This window comes from Leptinotarsa decemlineata, unplaced genomic scaffold (assembly GCF_025532065.1).
Source record: "Leptinotarsa decemlineata unplaced genomic scaffold, Ldec_3_MD MMD2_P_RNA_scaffold_9, whole genome shotgun sequence".
Classification (NCBI taxonomy): domain Eukaryota; kingdom Metazoa; phylum Arthropoda; class Insecta; order Coleoptera; family Chrysomelidae; genus Leptinotarsa; species Leptinotarsa decemlineata.
This window is the reverse complement of record NW_027412536.1, coordinates 4043650-4060770: the sequence shown is the minus strand read 5'-3', so window position 1 is coordinate 4060770 and position 17121 is coordinate 4043650. Positions and strand designations below refer to the sequence as shown.

The 17121-nt window shown below is 33.8% G+C and overlaps 1 protein-coding gene across 6 annotated transcripts in view; it reads left to right on the top strand.

Moving 5' to 3' along the window:
• The window catches only part of LOC111503796 (protein FAM117B), a 53565-nt gene that overhangs the window by 11924 nt on the left and 24520 nt on the right, over nt 1-17121 (top strand). For 4 of the 6 annotated variants that reach the window (XM_074170465.1, XM_074170467.1, XM_074170463.1 and 1 more), the window contains one exon: nt 14076-14226. In XM_074170465.1, coding sequence (XP_074026566.1) covers nt 14076-14226 — 151 coding nt within the window. The remainder of the gene's footprint in view (nt 1-14075; nt 14227-17121) is intronic. The other 2 variants (XM_074170468.1, XM_074170466.1) reach the window with 2 other exon arrangements.

The following is a 17121-nucleotide window of genomic DNA, read 5'->3' as shown; positions in this document are numbered from 1 at the left end:
CTCTTCTCTATGCTGAATGTCTCATTCAATGCTGGTGTGATGGGATAGATGTGACATCAAACGCTAACTAACGAAGTAGAAAGAGCACACGTCTGCACTCCATGTAGGTCCAACGACCACCTTCTGCTCGTATAGCCTTCTGTTAGCGCTTCCTTTTGTGGGTGGTGGTGTGGTTTACCTGTAACGTAAGGGGTGGTCGCATTGCATACCACAAACATCTATCAACTAATGAGCAGTCCTTCCTGTTAGCTCATCAAGTAGGTGAGAGGTGGGGGAGGTTGCAGCAGCAAAGAAATTCATCAACTTCATCGTCCGTCGCTGAGTATGAGAAGATATATGTGCACTCCACAATGTTTCATCTACTAATGTGTGCTCGTCTGTATGCCAAATTGCCTCTTCCAATGCAGCGCTGGTGGAGTGGGTGTGACATTATACGCTACCTCTCGAGGTAGATAGTGCATACGTCTGTACTGTACGAAATTTCAATGACCACTGCCTGCTCGTATCGCCTTCTATTAGCAAGTCCACTTGAGAGTGGTGGTGGAGTTGCCTGTGACGTCAGGTGGCTCTAGTAGGATACTATCATTGTTACTTTTTACTTATTTTTTATCTTATATTCCATCCTTATCTTAATATTACTGTTTGTGTGTTGTGTCTTTTTCCCCATTGCAAACTCATATTCCAATTTGAACCAGTGTCAGGGATCTGAACAACACTCACAAAAATACTACGGTGTTTTTGCCTGAATTTGTTGCGTCAGTATTGCAGAATTATTTATTTTGGTAATTTTTTTTCATGATGACACAGTATTTGTGACTGTTTATATGCCCTTTATCTATTCTAAACCTTATAAATATTATATACATTTTTTCTTTCCTATATTTCATATTCAAACATGCTTATCTCGATATTACTGGTTGTGTGTTGTATATATTTCTCCCGCTCTTACCCATATACCAATTTTAACCTGCATTCAGAAATAGAACAACTCTCACAAAAATATTATAGTGTTTTTGTCTGAATCTATTACCTGTCTGTTGCAAAATTGTTTGCCTATTTTTCTAATGGTTACACTGTTAGGTATGATCCGCAATAAACTGAACGTGAACGCCACCGAGTGATAGGGCGCGGTAACCATGGAAAATATCTCTGCTAGGGTGGACTGGAATTCCTGGAAGTACTGACCGACCACATGTTAGTGTCATACATTTGAGATTCATCAGATTTCGTTTAAAAACTCGTTTAAAAACATATCTATACATTTCATTAAAATTTGTATGAAATTAAGTAAACAAAAACTAGATATATGATTATATTATTCACATAATAATCATGGTCCTTCGATCCATGATACCAAATAATAATAATAATTGGTTCATTTGAATTAAAAACAAGTGATAAAAATATTCGCCAGTTGTTTCACGTGAAGAAGGAAGCTGAGCCAAGTGCACACCGCACTAGAAGTCGGATATTGGAATCCCGGACAGCACAGGCAGTCAATAAAGTGTGCTCGTTCCTTTCGTTGTGTTCGTTCCTTTCTCATTCTTTACTCCTATCACATCCCAAATTGATGAATACTTGAGTGTATTTGAAAACAATTTGTATAATATGTAGCAAACGATTTTCACCTTCTTCTCAGTGTTCATTTGATTTAAAACAATAATACGAAATCTTGTATAACATTAATAAAGTTATACTCATATTATTGCGATACAACTTTGATTCAATTACAAATTTTTGCATAATATTAACAAATAGTTCCTCATTTATCTTTCGTTTTGTCGTTTTTCGCTAAAAATTGCAATTAGCTCTTTTTCATCATGTCTGTCGCACTCGAGAAAAAGCGAGGCACGATCAAAGCTCAATTAACTAGGTTTAAGAAGTTTTATTAAAACAACGATAAAAATAAAATAAAAACAACAATAAAAATTAATTGGCGCTCCGGGGCGACTTCATTGATTCCAGTGGCGCATTTGCTTTTTCAGCTGCAGGAAAACCCGGAAAAACCTGCAGCACCACATCATCTGAAGATCTTGATCTAACAATGTCCTCTCTCTTATAAAACAAAATGTAGGGTTCAAAAAAATGTTTGGATAAACAAAGCTCTGACATTATTCAGCTCGAACAAAGACTTGGTGAAACCGAACCGTTGTTGGAGTAATTTTACAATATACAGTATGAGTTGGAACTTGAGAATACAGATGAAGATGCAGAAATTTTGAATACTATTCATGAGGAATATAACTAATTTGAGAATATCCATTACCAAATAATAAGTGATACTCGTGAATATATTATGAAGAAAACATCATCTGCTGACCCGGCTTCTCAGTCTCAAGCTTTGACCTAGCAATAAAACGTACCTGAAATATATATTCAATTACCTGCTCTCTATTTACCAACGTTTGATAGCTCCTATAGTGAATGATTATTTTTCAAAGACACATTCAAGTCGGTGATTCACGAAAATAATTTCCTATGGCCAGTACAGAAATTTGACTATCTTTGAAAGGCGAGGCTGCAAACGTTATAAAGTCGTTAGAAATTTCTGATGCAAATTATACTATAGGATGATTGGGCTTGATTGAACGGTATGAAAACAAGCAACTGTTAGTATCCAATAATATAAAAGCATAATTTAACTTTCCAACAGTAAACAAGGAGTCGTCCACAGCTTTGCGTTAATTGGTTGACGGCACATCTCCTTATTTGCGCGCGTTAAAAACCTTGGAATTGCCAACGGAACATTAGAACATCCTCATAATTCATTTAATAGCAACTAAATTAGATCATAGTACCAGAAGAGAATGGGAAGCAAAGAATACCAAATCAGAATTGCCGGAATTAAAAACACTTATTGATTTTTTGAAAAAACGATTGTTTCCGGTAAATCTGTGAATTCACTGGTAATTAATAGTTTGAAAAAGTGTGTCATTTGTTCTAGAGATCATTTTCATTATAATTATTCGAAGTTTTTGAATATGAAACCTAGCGCTCGATTTGAAGAAGCAAAACGCATCCGGCTATGCATTAATTACCAAAGAAATAGTCACTCTACGAAACAATGCACTGCTAGCAAATGTCGGAAATGTGGCAATTTACACAATACCTTATTACATTTCATGAATAAAAATCAATCTTCAGACTCTTCTTTGAACAAAAAAAATTCTAAAACGTACCCTCAGAATAATAATTCTTCTTCATCAGATGACAACGCTACTCAATCAAGTTCGTTATGTTCTACACAAGACAAAAAACATACTCCTTTCAACAGTATTGGTTGATGTTATTGATTTCTCTGGTAAAGTACATACTTGCAGAGCGTTGCTTGACGGCGGATCTGAAAGCAATTACATTAACAAAAATCTGAGTGATAAATCTAAAAACTAATAAATGCGAAATTTCAGTTACTGACATAAATCAAATTTCACACAGAACATGTGTGAAAATTCTATCCAGAATAAACTCTTTTAAAGCAACTTTTTGTCTTGTTTTATACTTGATCAAATTACGAGAAAAATACCTTTTGTTTCTTTCAACTCTAAAATATTGATTGGTTGGATTCTATTTGGTCCATTGTACTTTTGTAACTCACCGTGTATCGAAACTTATAATAATACCGGGATGATCTCCAGTTACCTCAGTGAATAAGTTGAGCGGCTTTGAAAAGTAGAAGAATTCTCTTCAACTCGACAATTCTCCCCAGAAGAATTTTTTGTGAAGAACACTTTAAAAATAATACTGTTAGAGACCATATAGGGCGATTCATAGTCAGCCTTCCTTTAAAAAAACCTATTGTTGAATTAGGCGAATCACTTAAAACCGCGGAAAACGTTTGGAAAATAAATTATGTAAAAATAAGATTCAGAAAATACATTATAATGATTTTATGAATACCTTTTTCGTTAAACCACAAGACAAAATTGGATTAAATTTCTGAAGACGGATTTTAACTACCCCATCACTGTGTCGTGAAAGATACTAGCACAACAACAAAATTAAGAGTTGTATTCGACGGCTCCGCAAAGTCAATATCGGGCTATTCGCTGAATGACACCCAAGATGACCCGATATCAGTAATCTTACGTTTATTATATTGTGCTTGCTGGAGATATCGCGAAAATATATAGGCAGGTTCTGGTAGCAAAAGACCATAGAAACCTTCAGAAAATTTTATAGCGCTTTGACCCTTCCGAACCACTTTCAGCATATGAGTTCAACACAGCTACCTATGGTACATCGTGCGCAAGTTTTCTATGCAATCGTGCACTTCATGAAATCGCTAATCAAAAGGAAAAGGATTTTCCTGACATAAGCTCAATTATAAGACATGATTTCTATGTAGACGCTCTACTCACAGGTGGCAATATTGTAGATGATATTTTTCGTTTCAATCATGAGGTTTCGGAGTGTCTTGCTGAATACTAGAAAATGGATGTCAAATAGTCCGGAAAACATTTGTCATTCTGACGGCCTTGAAACTGATAATATTAACATTGGAGCTGATGAACATTCAAATACTTTAGGGCTGTATTGGAATTCCGAATTGGATACTCTAGAATATTCGATAAGAATAGAAACCGATGAGATGAAACATACCACTTAACGCACTATTCTTAGCTTTATCGCTCAAATATTCGACCCATTGGGTTTATTATCTCCTATAAAAATCATTGCTAAAATTGTTATACGGTTATGGAGTCTCCGCGTTTCCTGGGACGAATCTGTCCCACTTAACATTCTCACAATGTGGCATTCTTTCAAACATGATTTGAAAGCACTTGATAATATTAAAATTCCAATTCAAGCTATTTGTTCGAATACCGAACTTACAGAAATAAACAGATTCGCTGACGCATCTCAGGCCGCATACGGAGTTTGCGTTCACCTCAAAACCTTAGACCATCTAAAAAGTTTTCGATGTCATTTGTTATGTGCAAAAACTAGAGTTGCCCCTCTCAAATCACTTACGATACCCAGACTCGAACTCTGTTAAGCCTTGCTTCTGGCAGAACTCTTGAACAAAGTAAAATCTGTCCTGAGTTAGAGGTCAATAAATATTCAAAAAATATTTTATTCGAGCGATTCAACCAAAGCATTATCGTGGCTGAACGGGTCTCCACATTTATGAAATGTTTTTGTTTCTAATCGCGTGGCTCAGATTGAAAATTTATCATCTCCATGTGATTGGAATTACGTCAACACACTTGACAATCCCGCTGATCTTTCATCTAGGGGCACATCTTCGAGTGCCATGATAAAATCAAATATGTGATGGTGCCCCCCTGATTGGCTGCAACAATCTCAGGATCATTGGCCTAAAAATACCTCATTCTCAAACGTGTATTTGCTTATATTCTCAGATTCATTGACAATATAAAAAATGAAAAATTTTAGGATAGCCGGTCCTCTATCTCCAGAAGAATTGTATATGAAATCAAGAAAGGTTAATGCAGTCAAGCTGCTGGAAAATAATTCCATGAAGATCAAAAGATAAATAAATAAGTACCATTCTGATCATTCCCATATTGATTTCAATTTAAGAGCCACCGGTAGACAGCTGTTTCAGCATATTGGGCATCATCATTACCGGGCAGGCGGTCCTCGATTGAAGACAAAATGTGAATAACCAAGAAAAGTACTTAATAAAAATAACTGCGTAAACGCAAGCGAGATATAAGTGGAACCACCTATTGGTGTGACACCCAAGTCAACTTGCCAAGTTTTTATGTCAGTGTTGGTGGTTTGACCAATTAACCGATGACTGCGGTAGAAGAAATTTGGGAAACTAACCTGAAATGCCATCGGAAAACGAATCCACATGTTACTAGAAATGATATGAATTCGAGAAAAGTTAATGCAGTCAAGCTGCTGGAAAATAATTCTATGAAAATCAAAAGATAAATAGATAAGTACTATTTTGATCATTCCTATATTGATTTCTATTTAAGAGCCACAGGTGGACAGCTGTTTCAGTCTATTGGGCTTCGTCAGTACCGGGCAGGCGGTCCTCGATTGAAGACAAAATGTGAATAACCAAAAAAAGCACTCAATAAAAATAACCGCGTAAACGCAAGTGAGACATAAGTGGAACCACCTATTAATAAAAATAACTGCGTTTACGCAGATATTTTTATTAAGTACTTTTCTACACAATTGCGTTTTGCATCTTTGCCAACAACAACCATCATATACTTTGGAGATACTGACCTGTATTGTAATGATACATTTGTAGTAGATTGACGACATGAATACTAGTAAATGTAATTTCAATAATTCCGCTGAACGAGTTGACCTAAAAAAGTCAGCTGGAATGGTCGGCATACCGCCTATATACTTAAATGTTGCAATGATTTGCTGAACACACCATTCCTCCAGATTTTTATTTTGATAATAGCAAGTGAAACTTTTCATTCTCTTTGGGAAACCTCCATAGTAACACCAATATATAAATCAAATAATGAAAATGATATAGAGAACTATAGACCACTTTCAATAGTATGTTCCCCAACAAAATTATTCCAACAAATCATACGAAGTTGTATCAATAAATCAGTGGAATCCAATCTATATCTTTTCAGTGATTGTGTCTCTGAGTCTCTTGAAAATAATTTCCAATAAGATATAATAGCATAAATTAGGGAAGTATGGAATAATACGAATGACATTACAGTTATTATCAAATCACCTAGAAAATGTATCTCAGGAGTTATATTGTAACATATTTCAACAATGAATAGAATAAAATACCAAGTAAAACACCAATGAAGTCAAAGAAAGAAGACAATATATTGGAATAAAACTATTAAATTACTGTATTATACCTTAGACTGACCCAAACTTGAGTCTGAAATTTGGTCAAACGAGAATTCAATTGTGATGGACGATCTACAAAAAGTGGTAGGAGATTATTATGAAAAATTAGAATTGAAGCTTCCTACAGATACAGCTATTGCATTGAAACAGAGAAATGATAGAGATATAGGGGGATATAAAATCATTGAAGTCATATAGAAACAAGCACATTTATACAACAAAAATAAGGGAAAACGATCTTGCTCTTACAGAAGGTGATAAATCAAATGAGATCCTTATACTTGACTTACTGTCATAAAAAAAACTCAAGGAGAAATAGTCAAAATGAACTACTTATTTTAATTGAATTAGAGAAACGAAAAATCAACATGAACCCCTCCTGCCCTAAACTATATGGCCCAATAAAAACACATAAACAAGATAACCCCATACGACAGTTACATTTGTATATAAACAGTCCAGTAAAAGACAAGTTGTTAACAAGTTGTTCAAAAATATTACCAATTTCGTCCCATGTCACACCATTAAAAATTCGCTCACTTTACTTAAAAATATAAGTAACCAAACCACGCCACATTTTCTGACATACCGTACAACGAATGTTAGTAACTCATTTTAAATATATTAGATTAAGCCAAAGTAGACCATGTCACTTCTTTTGATATTTCGACAGCTTTTGATGTATGCCTAAATCAGAATTACAGTTCAATAACAAACACTATAGGATTCAGGTTTACCAATGGGCTCACCCCTTAGTCCACTTTCAGCAGACATTTTAATGAACAGTTTGGAGACCACTATAGTAAATTCCGACATGGGTAAAAACATATTCATTTTTGGTGCAGATATGTGGACGACATTCTCGCCTATTTGAGAGGTACTACGCGACAGCACAAATTTATGACATATGAATAATTTCAACAGAAACATACAGTTCACATTCGAAACAGAGATAGAGGAAAATATTAATTTCCTAGATTCGTCCATCACCCATTATCATAATAGGATTTCCTATTTTCAAATAAATAAATAAAATAATAAATGTGAGTTCAGTGTATCCAGAAAACCAAGCTATGCAGACATTACAATCCCAAGTGATTCTTTCCATCCCGACAGTCATAAATTTGCATCCTACAATTCAATGTTACACAGAGCATTATGGTTACGTTTGTCTGCTAACAATCTAGATGGGAAAATTAAAACAATTATGCGGATAGGATAGAATAATGGTTTCAACGCAAACACAATCCAGTAGTTAGTCAGAAAACAAAGCATCAAATTTACGCACAGATTAATATACCCTCAAACTAAACAATCAGAAATCAAGATATTTGTAACTTTAACATATTCTGTTAAAATAACAAGACAATGTAAAAGTGGCATTCAGGCCACATGCCAGATTATCTAATTTATTTTTCAATGCCAAAGATAAAGTGGACAAGATTGGGAAAAATGGAGCTTATAAGCTTAAGTGTCTGGAGTGTAATAGTGTAAAATTTCCCAAAACGGTATGCTGAACATGAAAGGCCCTTCAGACTAGGTTAAAATGATTCGACGTTTTCAAACCATTCCTTAGAACGCAAGCACAAGTTACCGAATCTAAATGATACGGAAATAGTGCACTATGCATTATCACATTTTTTCATCCCATTTAACTGACAGGTAACGAATAAAGCCCAAACTACTTCCATCGTTTTCTTCATAAACACAAGTTTCCATTATTCGACAATATAAAGATATTTCGAAAATGGAAATTCACATCTTCTCCTACAAATATATTTCGCAACTAATTGGTATCTTCTCATCATTGGATTAGACTTTATCTCAAAATAGTTTTTGTCAATTGATAGTAAATTATTTAATCAATACTTATAATTTCGCCTTTTGGGCTCTGGAATATTGACAGTTATTATTATGAATACATTATATTTTTGCTATTATGTTTTTAAGCTCGAATTATATATTTTCTTTTTGTTATTTCCATGACTAAACAAATTTTGTAAATCTATTAAAAGCAATTTCATGCATTTTGTTATCTGCATGGGTTGAATAATCAAATATGGATCACAATTTTTTATCTCATTTAACCAACTTGTAACGAATAAAGCCCAAACTGCTTTCATCGTTTTCTTCATAAACACAAGCCTCCATCAGACAGTATATGGAATTCCCCAATGTAAGAATAGCTTGAACAGTAAAAAATAATATTTTCTCCCATGAATATGTCTCGCATCAAATTGGTACCTCAACATCATTAGACTGAACTTCATCTTAAAATAGTTTCTGTCAATAATTGATAAATTATTTAATCAACAGTCTCCTTGAGCTCTGATATATTGCCAGTTATGATTGTGAATAAATTGTATTCTTATTATATTTATGTTATCAAGTTTCAATTGTATATTTTTGTCGTATCTATGTAATTGGGTTATTCAACCTGTTTAGGTAAATAACTGAATAAATGAATGATGACTATACATAGACCAGAGAATTTCACAGCTGCATTCGATATTGTTTCAAATGTTCTGCTTTCAACTCTGGTATTTTAATTTCAAACTATGATTTATTCAATATTTTTAATTGTCAGTACAATCCACCTTTTTTTTAATACAATTTTGTGAATTCAATAAAAGTAATTTTATGCAGTTTGTAAACTGTAATCTGCTTTGTTTGCACAATCAAATATAGAGCGCAATTAATTATCACATTCAATGATTTTGTAACAAATTAAGAGAAAATTACTTTCATCGTCTTCTTCATAAATACAAGTTTCTTTTATACTGTGTTACGTTGAAAATTAAAAATACTATTTTTCCCTCAAGATGTCTCGCATACACCTCATCACTATACTCTCATATTATGTTATGCATTTCATCCAGAATTCAAAGTTTCCTTCATCAACTCGCAGCATCATCTCATTGCCAACAGTCTATTAAAGAAAGATTCGACATTGGGTTCGGAGGTATTCATGTACCATCGAATTTGAGCATATGGCATTTGTATACACAAGTGGAAAGTGATGAATAATCGCTATCAACAACCTTTCACAACGAAGCGTGAGTATGGAATATCTCGGCACTGAATCGAGTACATCACATTCTTCGCCGGCAGAATGTCGAAAGAACAACTTCCTTCATTTGCAATTACGTATTCGCACCGCGGGTACTTCGTTCAGACTATACTCTATGATTTATGTCCGATCTTCGAGCCATTCGAGTATTGAGTGCCGACTGTTAGGCGACCGGCAGAATGTCTCGAACCATGTACCTACTGAAATTACCTTCAGGAGACAGGTGCGTACACCACATACCGCCGCTGAGCGATGAGCTAACGAAAAAGACCACTCATTCAATCAATCAATCCATTTTTCTGCCGCTGCGACTTCCCCTCACCACACACCAACTTGATGAGCTAACAGGAAGAACCGCTCATTAGTTGGTGTATCTTTGTGGAAACCAGACGTCTGTGTACTTTGTACAAACATATACAGAGTACACATGTCAAACCCTGCCTGTATGCAATCTATTCCCAACCCCCTATAAGGCCGTGGCGTGATTTAAATCGAACAAGTCTCAATGGAAAATTTCTATAACGTAATTTATACCTATGCGCCAGACACATCTTTCAAGTTCACCTTCATGACGTAATTGAAATGTCCATAATTATGTCTTTTTTTCTGGTTACTTCGGCCGTTACTTGATGAAGGTCCATAGTAATTTCGAAAACTACACCTCACGATTTGATCTCCACAAACTTGTAATTTTTGAAAATAAGTATGTCATAATGGTAGTAGGGGGAGGCCGAGAACCGGCTGTAATTCCCACATTTTGTATAAAGATAAAGGAGTAGAAAGCCAAAACCTCCTACAAATCTTTAATTCATTCATATTGTTAAATTTGTCGAACAGTTCTTGGAAGTGGATTTGCCTTCGTGGGAATACTATTGGAAATTAACATGAATCACTTTGCCACACAGTGGACTATCACATTTTAATGCACTGAATAATTTCCAAAATCTGTTCTTTCTTTAGTGATATATGATGTTTGAAAAGACGATTACTGCTGGGACTATATTTTCACAAGGATAAGTACCGTTAAAAATATCACTGGGTGAGCTGATATTTTCCGCCATTTTTTCATTATATAATGAGGTAATTAGATATATTGAGGCAGGTGAATGCCCGGCAGCGATATTCTGTGATTTGAGTCGGGCATTCGACTGCGTCAATCATCAAAAACTTTTACTGAAATTAGAAAGATATGGACTAAGAGGTGCATCTCTCAACTGGATATCCTCATTCCTTGAAGGTAGGAGACAATATGTATCTCTCCAGTGTACGGTCAAAAATGAAATCCAGAGAATAAATTCTGAGTCGTTCAGTGTAGATATGGGAGTACCTCAAGGGTCCACTCTGGGCCCAATCCTTTTTATTCTATATGTAAACAATATAGACTCTGTTGTTTCTGAAGTTCATTATACAGCTTTTGCCGACGACATTTCTATGATCATCTCGGCATCAGATGATGAAATATTGAAAGACAAATGTGCTTCTGCAGTTGAACATATATCAGAATTTTTCAATTATCATGATTTATTTTTTAATTCGGATAAAACAAATATTATTCGTTTTCATAATAGACAAAATAGGATGGAAGACTTCAGTTTCAGTGCTGATAATGTGACATACTCAAAATCGAATAAAAGTGTTAAATTCCTGGGTATTCTTCTTGATGAAAACTTGAACTGGAATGCCAGCATCTAATTTCTAAGCTTAATTCAATGAAATTTCTATTTATGAATCTGCGGACAGTTTTAACTACCACTCAACTAATGAGCATTTATTATGCTCAAGTTGATTCAAGACTGAGGTATGGTGTCTGCTTCTGGGGTGGGTCATCCATGACTCATAACGTATTCATTGCCCAAAAACGCATTATACGGTGTATTGCGAATGTCTCAAGGAGAGAATCTTGCAGACAAATTTTCAAAAATTATCACATCATAACACTCACATCTGTTTATATATTTGAAATATGCAGCTACATATTCAAAAACAAAACACATTTCAAAATGAATAAAAATGTTCCATCACTATGACACTAGAACAAAAAATAGATTTCATGTGCCATATGCAAGACTAAGAATAACTTTACTTGCATCAGAATACATTGGAATAAAAATATTCGACAAACTGCCCGATCATTTAAGGGAAGAACATAATTATGTGATGTTTAAGAGAAATTTAAAGAGTTTTCTAATTGAACAATGTTTTTATTCATTGAATGAATTTTTTAGATTAGATAAGTAGGGTATTATTTTAGTTTTAAGGTGTTGTTTCAACTTGTATGTTTCTTATACTCTGTTTTTATCTTTATTTTTATTTCTTTTATTGACTATTCCTATACAATGTATATTGTCTATACGTAAATAAAGTATTATTATTAGTGCAATGCTGATACTAAATATGAATTCACTAACCATAAATTTTAGGGCATGGAGAAAAAGTGATAAAAGGATCATTTTCTTTTATGGACGCGCATTTTCCCCCGCGGCTGGTGCCCCAGTTGGAATATTCAAGAATCCTCTCTTATTGTACATCCACAATATAAAACGAACCTTCATACAAAATTTCAGCTTCCAAAATATAACGATACGATACAAAAAGTATTTTCATATGTAAACGCGCCACTTTTATCCCCAAAGTGTAAACCCCAGTTGTAAAAATCCTTTTTAATTGCACAACTACAACATAAAACGAACCTACATACAAAATTTCAGACTTCGAAAATATAGCGGTACGGAGAAACAGTGATGAAAAGGTAATTTTCATATGTAAACGCTCTCCTTTTACCCCCACGAGGGGCGCCCCAGTTGGAATGTTTGAAAATCCTTTCTTAGAGCGCATCTAAAACCTAAGAATTACCTATATACCAAATTTAAACTCCATAGAACTTACCAGTACGAAGAAACAGATGAATGAGTGAGTATTAAGTGAGTGAGTCTCGCATTTATAAGTAAAGATAGAAACTACCGAATACTGTTCTCGTTCCATGTAATAATATCATCAGTAACTCCACTTTTTTGAGAGATATGATTTATTCAGTCCATATATGTCATATAAAACACGCGGAATACTATTATTTCATGTAAAAATATTCCCAGTAACACTTTTTTTTCAGAACTTACGATTTTTTTAATCAAAGTGATATAAAAGCTTGAAGGGGATGGAATTTTCTGCGACAAAATCGGAAACCATATATACGAGTACATATAGTATTCCACGTTTTACAAAAAACAACGAATTCTAATGTTTCATTTAAAAATATCCCCTGCAAAGTTATTTTTGCAGATGTCATTACTATTTTAAATCGAAATAATATGAAGTGTTGTAGGAACGACCATGTAGATGTTATACAACATACAGAATACTATTGTTATTTAATACTATCGCCAATAATGCTAGTTTTACAGAAGTGGTAATTTTTACAATTTAAAGTAGTGGGTGAAATTTTCTGCGACAAAATCTGGGACCATAAAAGTATTATTGTTTTACATAAAAGAAATCGCTAACTAGCTATTTTTTTATATCTTTTTTCAATCGAAATAGTATGAAGAGTTGTAGAGGATGAAGTTTTCCACGACAAAATCGAAGCAAGCTGAATATTATCGTTTCATGCAAAAATATCTCTGGTCATATTTTTTTCACTCATAATTGTTTAAATCAAATTGATATTATTGAAGTATTGAAAAATTCTACAAAATTGAGTTTTCTACGTGGAAATAGGGTATATTAATCTATTATTTTATTCAGCGGTGGAGGTGAGATTGGAATTTTCTTTAATAATTTCGTCACTGGCAATGGATGTTTTAAAAGTTTCATGGCTAACTAAAATTTCTATATGCTTCAACAGCCAATGGTGGCTTAACACACTCCTACATCAGTAGAAAATCCACTCAATTTGTGGCTGAAAAGCATGACTGCTTTTACACTGGCGTAGTTTTACCTTGTAAATGTGATAAATCCATTTGTACAAATTGTGGATGTGAACTTGCTACAAAGAAATGTTCTCTAAATAACCTAGTCAATAAAAATTATGGAAAAACATTTAGTATCACACATCTTTTCTAAATGTTTCTTGGAATGTATGTAAACACAAAAATAGATAATTTGTTCACCTTACATTTGAATCTGTGCTACTTGGAACTTTTCACAGTTAAGTCTAAAAACTTGTTTTGAAATGTTAATCTTTTTCTTTCAGACTGATGAATCAGATTGTTTAGACGTGATTTGTATTCCTGATTCTGGACGAACAACAGATCTTTGTCAAAGTACGGAAAATACCAAAGAACTAGGTAGTATATATTCTCCTGGTGAAACTAATCTCAGTAGCTCTTCGAAATCTTCATCATGTAAGTGATGTAGAATGTAAAAAAACCTACAAAATCAGTTGGTACCAATTTATCATCATTTTCACTCATTTTGGTTGCTTCTCTTCCTTCCATCATGTAAGTGATGTAGAATGTAAAAATCTGCAAAATCAGTAGCTACCAATTTTCATCATTTTCACCCATTTTTGTTGTTCATTGCTTTTCTTCCTTCAAAACTTATTTGAAACCAGAGCCTGAAAATAAAGCATTCGTGAACCAACACAAGACATTCTGTTTCAACTCAATATAGGTCTCAATTGTCTTGAGTTTAGGTAAGCATTGACATCCTTAAATGAGCAAGATTTGAGTTTTCTGTCGTTCTCAAAGCTTCTTACTGAGCAGAAATGTCCATGCTTACTTATTAAGTTAGGTTAGGTCCAAAGTGAGTGGGTCTATTCAACCCTCCACCGCAACCCGCAAGGATTTATTGTGGCTCACACCTATTCACACTCGTCTAAATAAACCCAGCTTCTTGAAGAAGCCGATTAGTTTGTATGGGAAGTGACCTTTCAGGTTAGATGGTAAGAGTACGGCTCTGCCGAACTCTAAAAACCTGATTCGGTCCCCTGCGGGGCAGGCACAAAGTATGTGCTCTGCTGGTTCATCATTTTCCAAACAGAGGCGACACACACTGTCTTCCGACATTCCGAGTCTCTGCATATGATGATTCAAATGACAGTGACCTGTGATCTGGGTGATGTTATATCAAAAATAATTTGCTTTTGGGTTCTAGTTTCATCTAGTTGCCTTGCAGTGAAAACGGCAGAGAGACAGAGAGCCATTCTACATTTGGTGGTCAAAATCTAAACTTGGTTTCACAACAAACAAAGTTTAAGTTTTCTGTAGATCTCATAGGTGATGTATCGGTAAGGGGAGATATCCATGCTTGCTTAAAAAAATTGCTAGCATGTTGAACTGTGCTCAAATTATTATTAAAGACAATGATATACAGTTCACTTCAAAATTCTTGTATTATAATTCGACATACAATCAAAATTTTTCATATGCATTATTATGTGTTGAACAAATAACATATTCAAACTGAAAATCAATTAGTTTACATTAGTAATGAATCTAATAAAGAATGTTTTGGAATGATGTTTTTTTTGACACATTGCAGTTTATCGGCATCACAAGAATCTTTTCCTTGTGATTTTTCTTGAAATTGTATTATCTGCATGTAGGGAGAGCTTGGTAGATTAATGATAAAAATATCAATCTTCAAGAAATCTTCATTATAAATGGATATGACATAACACTGAACTCTTTGACACATCTTTCAATAAAAAAATAATCATGAAACTGATATAAACATTTTGAATCGGTTATTATAATTCTTTCCTTGAATAACTGATAATTTCCTTCAGAAAATTAAACTAAAAGCGACCTACTAATGATTTCCTGGAATAAAATCAAAAAAATTGTTTTTACTGAAGTTAAATACTTGTAATGAATATTTTGGTAGGGATGAATTCAGTAGAAACATCCATAATTGTCACTGATTAAAAAGTTAGATGAATGCAGATATAATTTTATACGAGTATTAAGTTGAAGATATATGTCCTTGACATTCATTCAGTTCAATATTTCCAACATTACAGACATCTTCATATACCTATCACATTTCAAAATTACTCTCATTGCCCGGTTTTATAAAATTTGCAGTCGATTTTTTTCATTTTGGTAGGAAATGTATAAAACAGCACTACAAAAAATAAAGTGTGGTAAGATGATGGTATTGTATACTAATATTCAAGAAAACACTGAGATTCTTGCTAATTCTATCAGTAGTTTCAAAAGTTCGTTTCAAATCTAAAAATACTTTATCCACCGAAGTTTTCCATTCATTCAGGATGTATTGAACTGCAAATTCACAACTTACATTACTTCTGATTGCTGATTGGAATTCTGAGAGTGTTTTATTCTTTTCTATGAAAACAAGAATTTGATTATTACAATACAATACTTTCCAAAATGTTGTCAATGGCTGTGAGTATATTGATCGGCCTGAAATCTTCTTCTCTTTTAGCCTTAAGAATTTTCTTATTGGAATTATTGTACTGATTTTCACATAACTGGCACATAACTGTAAAAAATAGTTCCCATTTCGATACTTTTGTGTCACCATGTATATTTAACGTAGCAACTCCTTTTCATATATGTTTTTAAAAATTATTGTTTCCTATCGAAATAAATCAGCCTGAATTGAAAACGTAAAATCATTACATGGCACTGCAAAAAATTATTGAAAAATAAAGAATTGGGTGAATTTTGAGAGTGTGGAATAAACGTAGTGACAGATTATCGATATGCGGCTCCACCTGACATGAGTGGAAATGTTTCTGAGAAGTGAAACTTTTGGATGATATAGTTTGAAAATCATCTCAAAGCAGCAGAATTAGATAAAAAAACAATCACAGTGTGTTCATTTACCCCAATATATTGGCGATGAAGGATTGCACATTTATGATTCTGTTGAGTTTTCGGAAGTAGAATAAGATAAAATTGAATCTTTGATAAAACTTTCGAGGGCATTTCCAACTAAAAAAAAACGTTACCCTTGAAAAGTAAATGTTCATCAATAAAAAGCAATTGAATGGAGAAACAGTTCAACAATATGTAACTGAACTTAAGAATAGGGCAAAAAACTGTGAGTTGGGAGACAGAAGAAAGTCTAACGTGTTCAGTGTTACAATGTTACAATTGTTACAATGTGATGATTTGGAACTGGAAAATGTGGCGACAATGGATCATTTTTGTAGTTTATTCTGAAAACTATAATGAGCAATTTGATGAAATAGGTGAAAACTTGACTCTATGTTTTTATTGGAATGGTAAATGTAAATAATGTAGCCATTATCAGTTTCAGTGACAGCA